This window comes from Pogoniulus pusillus, chromosome 2 (assembly GCF_015220805.1).
Source record: "Pogoniulus pusillus isolate bPogPus1 chromosome 2, bPogPus1.pri, whole genome shotgun sequence".
Classification (NCBI taxonomy): domain Eukaryota; kingdom Metazoa; phylum Chordata; class Aves; order Piciformes; family Lybiidae; genus Pogoniulus; species Pogoniulus pusillus.
This window is the reverse complement of record NC_087265.1, coordinates 4,774,966-4,784,615: the sequence shown is the minus strand read 5'-3', so window position 1 is coordinate 4,784,615 and position 9,650 is coordinate 4,774,966. Positions and strand designations below refer to the sequence as shown.

The following is a 9,650-nucleotide window of genomic DNA, read 5'->3' as shown; positions in this document are numbered from 1 at the left end:
GATTGAGCTGCTCCATTAGTGGAGCTGCTCCAACAGTGGAGAGAGCGAGGGGACCTTGGGCTGTATCGAGGGAGCAGATCAGTTGCGACTTGGGTGAGGTCTTGGGTTGCGTGAGCAAAAGCTTCAACAGCCATCATCTTCCTCAACTTACGTGTTGGACATGGCACCTGATGCCCTGACCTTCCTGGAGGACACAGCAGGCAAATTAAGGACAGGCAAAGTGGATCTGCAACCTGAACTGTGAACTCTCTTGGCTTTCACACCTTGAAATCAACCTCGGCGGCGTCGGGGGCTACCTCGCTTGACAGCCAGTGCCCGTGGACCCCATTGGGGAGTGGGCATCCCGTGGTGGCATCTCACCAACACATCAGGTAGACATAAGTCCCTGCCCCGGAAGAGAACATCACAGGAACTGTTTTTTCTGGTGATTTAATCATCATATTGACAACTTTTATCAAAAAATTACAAAACTGATATTAAAAAACTTCTCTAATTCTTAGTAAGACTAGAATGGGTTTTTGTTTTTTTTTTCCTCTCTTTTTTTTTTGTGTTTTTTTTTTTTTTGTTGTTTTTTTGGTGTGTTTTGTTTTGTTTTTCTCGTTTAAAAAATAGAAAAGCACTTTTCTGCTACTTGCTCTTCTGGAAACTCTCACATCAACAACCCTACATAGCAAAATACAAACTGTAGCTAAGAAAGGTCGCAGTCCTAAGGTCATCCAGTCCACCACGAGCCCACTGACAGCTCTACACCATCAAACTCAGCGACTCCAATAGGATATCACATCACTTAGAAACCTTCTGCAAAGCCAGGGTAGGAAATACCTTCAAATGTGAACTTCTTTTTAACCCCCTAAAAACCTTAAGACTCTTGGGGGAGGAGGTGTGGGGGAACCAAACCAGACCTGGGACATCAGTAGGTGGGGTTGTGTTTTTTGTTCAAACCCTGTGGATAAAATGAAGGTGTTTTTTTTTTTCCTTTTGTAGCCAAAGTTTTTCCTAATAATTGAAATAAATCCTAATAATTGAAATTATTAAATCATTCCAAATCTTATGATTTTTTTTTTCATAGCCTTCACAAAATGCACTAAAAGAATGATTCTTTCCTCCAAATGTCACCTGAACGACTCGCCCGCGCCGGTACCCACTTCTCAAGAAAGGAAGCATCATGAATAAATAAATAAATTAAAAGGTAAAAGGAAAAAAAAAGAAAGAAGGATCAAAACCAACCAACCAAAAAATATTATGCACCACCTTTTACATCCTCCTGAGAACCACCAAGTTCCACCCCCCACCTAATCTACCCAAGGTCCTGACTGCCCAGCCTGGGCTCGCTCTGCTCAAGCCCTGTTGATGACAACTAAAGCCTTGCATCCACTTGCCACAAAAAAAGGGGTTATTATTTTTATTCCTTTTTTTTTACATTTTAAACTGTTTAAATATAGGAATTCTCTCTTAAATTAGAAAGTAGGCAAAAAGTACTTCTTAATTTTTCTTTTCTCCTTTTTTTTTTTTTTTTTCTTTTAAGTCTTCTATTAGAAAAAATAGAGATTTATTGAACAACAGAAAAAAAGAAGAAGGAAGTAGAAAGAAAGGTTTGGGCCTTCCAGTCAAAACCAAACCAAGCAACCAAAGAAAAAGAGTAAATGATGCTTTGAATGCAAAGAGAAAGCAAATGGCTCTATGGGCAGAATTCAAGTAGGAGTGACCAAGGGTTTTAATTGGAAAGCACTGCATGACCTGGAATGCTCAAGATATTTACAGTCACTGCTTACACCAAACCAGAAAAACCTCCACAAGAGAGAAAAGGGATTAAAAAAAAATAGAGAGAATTGGTATGGACTGAAATGAACTGCTCCTAGCACCCACATCCACGCCCTGGCAACCGCTGAAATCGACTGCACCACAGCGCCTGACCTGGTCTGCACCTTGGTGAGGAGCACAGAGCCAAACCCTGACCTGGTCTGCACCTTGGTGAGGAGCACAGAGCCAAACCCTGACCTGGTCTGCACCTTGGTGAGGAGCACAGAGCCAAACCCTGACCTGGTCTGCACCTTGGTGAGGAGCACAAAGCCAAACCCTGACATGATCTGCATCTTGGTGAGAAGTACAAAACCAAACCTTGACCTGGTCTACACCTTGGTGAGAAGTACAAAACCAAACCTTGACACGGTCTACACCTCGGTGACAAGTACAAAGCAAAACCTTGACCTGTCTACACCTTGGTGAGAAGTACAAAGCCAAACCCTGCCATAGTCTGCATCTTGGTGAGAAGTACAAAACCAAACTTTGACATGGTCTGCATCTTGGTGAGAAGTACAAAACCAAACTTTGACATGGTCTGCATCTTGGTGAGAAGTACGAAACCAAACCTTGACCTGTCTACACCTTGGTGAGAAGTACAAAACCAAACCTTGACACGGTCTACACCTCGGTGACAAGTACAAAGCAAAACCTTGACCTGTCTACACCTTGGTGAGAAGTACAAAGCCAAACCATGCCATAGTCTGCATCTTGGTGAGAAGTACAAAACCAAACTTTGACATGGTCTGCATCTTGGTGAGAAGTACAAAACCAAACTTTGACATGGTCTGCATCTTGGTGAGAAGTACAAAACCAAACTTTGACATGGTCTACACCTTGATGAGAAGTACAAAGCCAAACCTTGACATGGTCTACACCCTGGTGACAAGTACAAAGCCAAACCTTGACATGGTCTACACCTTGGTGACAAGTACAAAGCCAAACCTTGACATGGTCTACACCTTGGTGACAAGTACAAAGCTAAGGAGCCCAAGTTCCAAAAGAAGGGTGGCTTGGAACGGACTCAGCTCTGGGACAGAAGAGAGTGGAGGGAGGAAGGAGGTAAGTGGAGGCGTGCACATACATTGTGGTGAAGTCCAGCCCCAGTGGGACAGCAGGAGAATGGGCTGGCTGGTGTGGGAAATGGACAGCAGTGACTCTTGAGATGGACACTTCACCTCGGAACAGAAAAAGGTGAGCTAAACTACACCCCAAAAACACCCCAAAAGAGAATGTTACACAACAACAACAACAATAAGATCAATGAAACTGGATCACTTGACATGAGCTGGCATGGAGCACGGTGGTGTTACGGAGAGGACATCTGAACCTGTGGAAGGAAGGGCTCCTGTCTCCAGGCCCCTGTGGCCAGCGTGGCCACTGTGATCCCAATCCCTGGGGCTCGGGGGGGATATGGAGTGGGGAGAGCTGTCTGCCAGCCGTGAGAAAGCCCAGGGGCCAGCCCAGAGGTAGTGCTGTGTGCTTGGGCATGCCAGGGCCAAGGCTGGGAAGGTTCCTGTCATCCTTGGGGACAGCTGGGCTAGGTCATGCCCTTCAGAGAGAGGAGCCTGGGACTTGGGCAAGGTAGGTGGGAAGAGGAGTGATGAGCTGGGATCCTGGTGCAGACCGTCTGGAGAGCCACACTACTGCCAGCTTCCCGGGATGCTGATCACTGCCAGTCCTTACCTAGAGTGAGACTGGGAATTCAAGGGAGGGGTCAAGGAAATCTGAGGTAAGTGGTGGTCCAGGACCAAGAGGGAGGAGGTACAGTCTCCACCCCAGGACTGGGAATGGTGAGCTGAGAGTTATTTCAGGAAGCCTTGACGACAGAGGACGCTGCTGCTTCTGCCACCGTCTCCACCACCCATGTGCCAGAGGGAAACGAAATCCAATGGCAGCCAGGTTGTGCTACACTTCCACTGGCTAATGTCATCATGGCTCATAGCTTTAGACTTTGTAGTGTTTTCATTTCTTCTACACAAGCTTCACATTTCTCACTTAATATAACATAAATAATTTGGTTAATAAGATTTAACCTGCACATTTCCAGCCACGTTAATATATATAAGAATCTGTTACTGGTATAAATAAGTCTTTTCTTTCTTTCTGGTTTTTTTTGGTCTTTTTCTTTTTTTTTCCCTTTTTTAAATAAAATAAATCTGATATGTTACATAATACTGATAAAAATCATTGCTGCTCAGGGTTTTTGTAAGCCACCCTCGACGCCCTTGCTGGAATTCCTCTTAGGAATGCTACAGAGCATGGCCCTTCCGTCCTGCTGCAAAACCAAAACCACAACCAGTGCTGAGCGTGCTCCAAAGGAAACACCATGCTTGAGGACCTTAGGTTGGGGTAGGGGGAAGGTCAAGTTTACAGGGGTTAGAAACTGTTTTAGCTTCTCAGGTGGCTATGAAACTTCTAACCACAGAAATGGTTGACTAAAACAAGTCCACCTCCTTTTGTTTTGTTTTTTTTTCCCCTCCTTCCTGTTGTAACAAAACCTACAGCATCCTACCTTTAACAGCTAAGGAAATCACAATGCAACCTCTGCTTGCAGCCTGGCAAGTTATTCATTTACAGAGCTGTCATCCCACATCCCTTTAGGAATCTCCCCTTGGGCAGAGAGCTGAACTGGAGTCAACACCCAGGCAGAGAGCTGGAGTTGACACCCAGGCAGAGAGCTGAACTGGAGTCGACACCCAGGCAGAAAGCTGAACTGGAGTCAACACCCAGGCAGAGAGCTGAACTGGAGTCGACACCCAGGCAGAGAGCTGAACTGGAGTCGACACCCAGGCAGAGAGCTGAACTGGAGTCGACACCCAGGCAGAGAGCTGAACTGGAGTCGACACCCAGGCAGAGAGCTGAACTGGAGTCGACACCCAGGCAGAGAGCTGAACTGGAGTCGACACCCAGGCAGAGAGCTGAACTGGAGTCGACACCCAGGCAGAGAGCTGGAGTTGACACCCAGGCAGAGAGCTGAGCTGGAGTCGACACCCAGGCAGAGAGCTGAACTGGAGTCGACACCCAGGCAGAGAGCTGGAGTTGACACCCAGGCAGAGAGCTGAGCTGGAGCCAACACCCAGGCAGGCCCCAGGACTGAGGAGCGCTGGGCGGCGCGAAGGGTCACGTCAGAGCTCAGGTACTACAGAACCACTGCCTCCTGGCTGCTTGTTAAATACAAAACCAGCATCTTTTACATTATCATAGAAAAGCATTTAGGCTGTATTTTTATTTATCACTTTACACTGGTAGTCTCTTGGGTGTGTACTCAATAGAAACCAAAGAATTTTGTACACTATTTTTTTTTGTTTGTTTGCTGTTGTTGTCATCATCATTTTTTTTTCCTTTGTTTTTTTTTTTTTCTCTTTCTTTTTTTTTTTCTTTTCTTTTCTTTTTGTTTTTTTTTGTACAATAAAAGATAAAGTGTGCATTAGGTACGCTTGTACATGACAATTTTGTACAATATTTACATTTCCATTATCACCATGAAATTCTGTATTAGCTATGTACACAAGGAGAAAAAAAAAGAACAAAAAAAAAAACCCAACAACAAAAAAAAAAACCCAAACAAAAAAAAAAAAAAAACCCCAAACAAAAAAAACCATTTGGGACTATTTCTTATAATCACAATTTTAGTATTATAGAAAAAAAAAAAAACAAAACAGAAACAAAACAAAATTTAATAATAATAATAATAATATTAATAATAATAATAATCATCTGACAAATTGTTACTGCAACCTCTCCAGATTTCTGATTGGCTTATCCAACAACCACTAAAAAAAAGAAACCCCTCTTGATCACTGGAAATCCGTGGAGCACCCCTGCTGTCTTCACATAAATATTGATATACCCACACCTATATCAATACCTACAGATAGACTTGATGTGCACGTTCAGTTTGATAAGCACTGGACCAGTAACAAAGACATTCAATGTTATCTAGAGATCTTCCTCCTCTTGGGTTTTGGAGGCTTCACTTGTCTGTCTCCCTGGGGGATTTGGTGGACCTAAAAAAAAAAAAAGAATAAAGCATAGGTAGAAGTTAGTGAAAGAAAAAAATAAAGATGGATTGGTGGAAGTAACCAGGCAGTAAAACCAGGAGGATGGCTGAGGTGTCAGAGTTGTAGAATCAGTCAGGGTTGGAAGGGACCACAAGGATCAGTCAGTTCCAACCCTCCTGCTGTGGGCAGGGACTCCTCACACTACATCAGGCTGGCCACAGACTCATCCAGCCTGGCCTTAAACACCTCCAGGGATGGGGTCTCAACCACCTCCCTGGGCAACCCCTTCCAGGCTCTCACCACCCTCATGCTGAACAACTTCTTCCTAACATTCAGTCTGAATCTACCCATTTCTAGCTTGGTTCCAATCCCCCCACTCCTATCACTACCTGACATTCTAAGAAGTCCCTCCCCAGCTTTCTTTTAGACTCCTTTAAGAAAGGCCACAATGAGGTCACCTGGGAGCCTTTTCCTCTCCAGACTGAACAGCCCCAACTCCCCCAGTCTCTCCTCACAGCAGAGCAGCTCCAGCCCTCTGATTGTAGAATTGGTTTGCTTGGAAAAGACCTCCAAGACCATCAAGTCCAACCACCAACCCAACACCACCATGGCCATTAAATGATCTCACAAAGTGCCATGGCCACAGGTTTCTTGACCACCTCCAAGGATGGGGACTTCACCACCTCCCTGGGCAGTCTGTTCCATTAGGAAATGCTTCTTATTACCTCCTGACTACCTGGAAGCCTGCATTAAAAGGAACTCCAAGAACTCCTGTTCTGGCAGGGGGGTTGGACTCAATGATCTCTTTGAATCATAGAATCAACCAGGTTGGAAGAGACCTCCAAGATCATCCCTTCCAACCCCTGACATCCTGTGATCCTGTGAACTTTAAAGCACAGGAGAGGGAAAGGTTGATGCTGCAGCCTGTGTATCCCAATGCTCTTCTATCCTGGAGAAAGCTGGGAAGGGACTTTTTACAAGGGCTTCTAGGGGTAGAAAAAGGGGAATGGATTGAAGCTGAACGAGGGGAGACTTAGACTGGAGATGAGGAAGAAATCTTTACAATGAGGGTGGTGAGACACTGGGGCAGGTTGCCCAAGGAGGCTGTGGATGCTCCCACCCTGGAGGTGTTGAAGACCAGGCTGGATGAAACCTTGAGCAGCCTGGGCTAGTGGGAAATGTCCCTGTCAACAGCAGAGCAGTTGGACTGAGATGACCTATAAGGTTCCTTCCAAACCATTCTATGGATGTACGAAAAGGAACCAGTTATAGAAACTGTGAAAGTGCATCATGGGGAACTGAACCCAAACTGCATCCTGAGGAACAGAACCCAAACTGCATCCTGAGGAACAGAACCCAAATTGCATCCTGAGGAACAGATCCCAAATTGCATTCTGAGGAACTGAACCCAAACTGCATCCTGAGGAACAGATCCCAAACTGCATCCTGAGGAACCGAACCCAAACTGCATCCTGAGGAACCGAACCCAAACTGCATCCTGAGGAACCGAACTCAAACTGCATCCTGAAGAACTGAACCCAAACTGCATCCTGAGGAACCAAACCCAAAGTGCATCCTGAGGAACCAAACCCAAAGTGCATCCTGAGGAACCAAACCCAAAGTGCATCCTGAGGAACCGAACCCAAACTGCATCCTGAGGAACTGAACCCAAACTGCATCCTGAAGAACTGAACCCAAACTGCATCCTGAAGAACTGAACCCAAAGTGCATCCTGAGGAACCGAACCCAAAGTGCCATTCTGTCGAATTGCTGGAGACAAACCTTTACAGCTCATCGTGGCAGGAGCCAGAGAGAAGGAGGGGGTGGTGAGAGAGTGCTAAGAGAGGAAGGCAGGGGCGGCCAGCGGCAGGTCTGCGGTGGCACTATTCAGGAAGGGGCTGTGTTTAGCAAGCTCTGTCTTGGTGTAATAATTAAAAGGAACTATTCAATTTGCAGCTAAAGGCCGGGCTAACTGGAGTGTGAAACAGCTTTTCACCGCTGGCTGCTCGGCAACGGCGCCAGCAGCGCGGGAAGGCGCAGGGTGCCACCACCATCTGTCGGCAGCTGAGAGCTGTGGAGCTGGGGAGAGCCTCTGCAGCTCCCGGCAGCACTCAGCCAGCAGCAGCCAGGCTTTCCTCGGGTCCTGCCTGGATCCCCCCAGTGTTTATTACACGTCTCTTGGCTCTCACCAAGAGCTGCGGGAGCTAACGGGCTCGACTGCCTCTGCTTTTGATTGGCAAGGGGCCGATGCCCGAGCAGCAGTAGCTGAGAAAAACGCCAAGTCACGAAACAGGGCGATGCTGACTCCAGGAGTGCTTCTAGGAACCAGCGTGGTGCAGGAACTAAAGCCTGACCACACGGTTTGTGACCGAGACTCTGAATCAAGAGGATGCACTGACATGCAGGGACGCATCCAACAACCACATCAGCAAGCCCCGTGGCAGCAGCTGCCCCTCGGCCACTCCATCCCAGTTCAAGTGCACACAGCACGCAGGTCTTAGTGCTACTGGGCTTGCAAATGAGCAAAAGGGATGAGCAGGATGGTCCAATCCACGCAGGTGAGTGGTGGAGTAGCCCACACAGCAGCTCTGTGTGCCAGACACATCCCAGTTTCACTTGTGACAGACCCATGATCGGAGCCTGCTTTTCACGGGCGTTTTACACAGGCTCACAGGATGGCAGGGGTTGGAAGGGACCCAAAGAGATCATCGAGTCCAACCCCCCTGCCAGAGCAGGGCCACGCAATCTAGCTCAGGGCACACAGGAACACAGCCAGACAGGCATGGAAAGGCTCCAGAGCAGGAGACTCCACAGCCTCTCTGGGCAGCCTGTGCCAGGGCTCTGGGACCCTTACAGGAAAGAAGTTCCCCCTTGTGTTGAGCTGGAACCTCCTGTGCTGCAGCTTCCATCCATTGCTCCTTGTCCTATCCCAGGGAGCAGTGAGCAGAGCCTGTCCCCACTCTCCTGACCCCCAGACCTCAGATATTGATAAACACTGATTGAATCCCCTCTCAGTCTTCTATTCTCCAGACTAAACAGCCCCAGGGCACTCAGCCCCTCATCAGGCAGCGCTCCAGTCCCCTCAGCATCCTCGTAGCCCTCCGCTGGACTCTCTCCAGCAGATTCCTGACCCTCTTCAACTGGGGAGTCCAGAACTGAAGGCAGTGCTCCAGATGAGGTCTCACCAGGGCAGAGTAGAGGGGGAGGAGAACCTCCTTTAATCTGCTGGTCACACTCTGCTTAATGCACCCCAGGATCCCACTGGCCCTCTTGGCCACAAGAGCGCATTGCAGGGCCATGCATAACTTGTTATCCACCTGGAATACACTGAGCCTCAGGTGGCACAATCCAGGCCTTTAAACAAAAGCTTTGCTTTTGGTTCTGCTTACAGCAGCCATTAAAAGCTACTGAGTAACCTATTTAATAATTTTTGGTGGTTCTAAAATCAGTTCTCTGCCAAATTTCCTTCTATAGATTCCAGAAGCTCCCCTCAAGTTTTATCACTGCTCCCAAATACAAACATCTGCAGTACTCAGCACTCAGTAGCAGGAAAAAGGCTTTTTTAAACCTGTGTCCAAACCTTTGATAATTAATCATTTAAACACTAAGCCATGCTAAGACACACAGGTCAGATGTGCTGTGACAAAGAATCACAGAATCAAGCAGGCTGGAAGAGACCTCCAAGCTCAGCCAACACAACCTAGCACCCAGCCCTACACAATCAACCAGACCATGGCACTAAGTGCCCCAGCCAGGCTTGGCTTCAACACCTCCAGCCACAGAGACTCCACCACCTCCCTGGGCAGCCCATTCCAATGCCAATCACTCTCTCTGACAACAACTTCC

The 9,650-nt window shown here is 47.3% G+C and overlaps 1 protein-coding gene across 8 annotated transcripts in view; it reads right to left on the bottom strand.

Moving 5' to 3' along the window:
• Positions 1–5,374: 5,374 nt before the first annotated feature.
• Positions 5,375–9,650, bottom strand: part of MBD5 (methyl-CpG binding domain protein 5) — a 218,460-nt gene continuing 214,184 nt past the window's right edge. For all 8 annotated transcript variants that reach the window (XM_064154772.1, XM_064154746.1, XM_064154763.1 and 5 more), the window contains one exon: positions 5,375–5,810. In XM_064154772.1, coding sequence (XP_064010842.1) covers positions 5,777–5,810 — 34 coding nt within the window. In that variant the 3' untranslated portion in view covers positions 5,375–5,776. The remainder of the gene's footprint in view (positions 5,811–9,650) is intronic.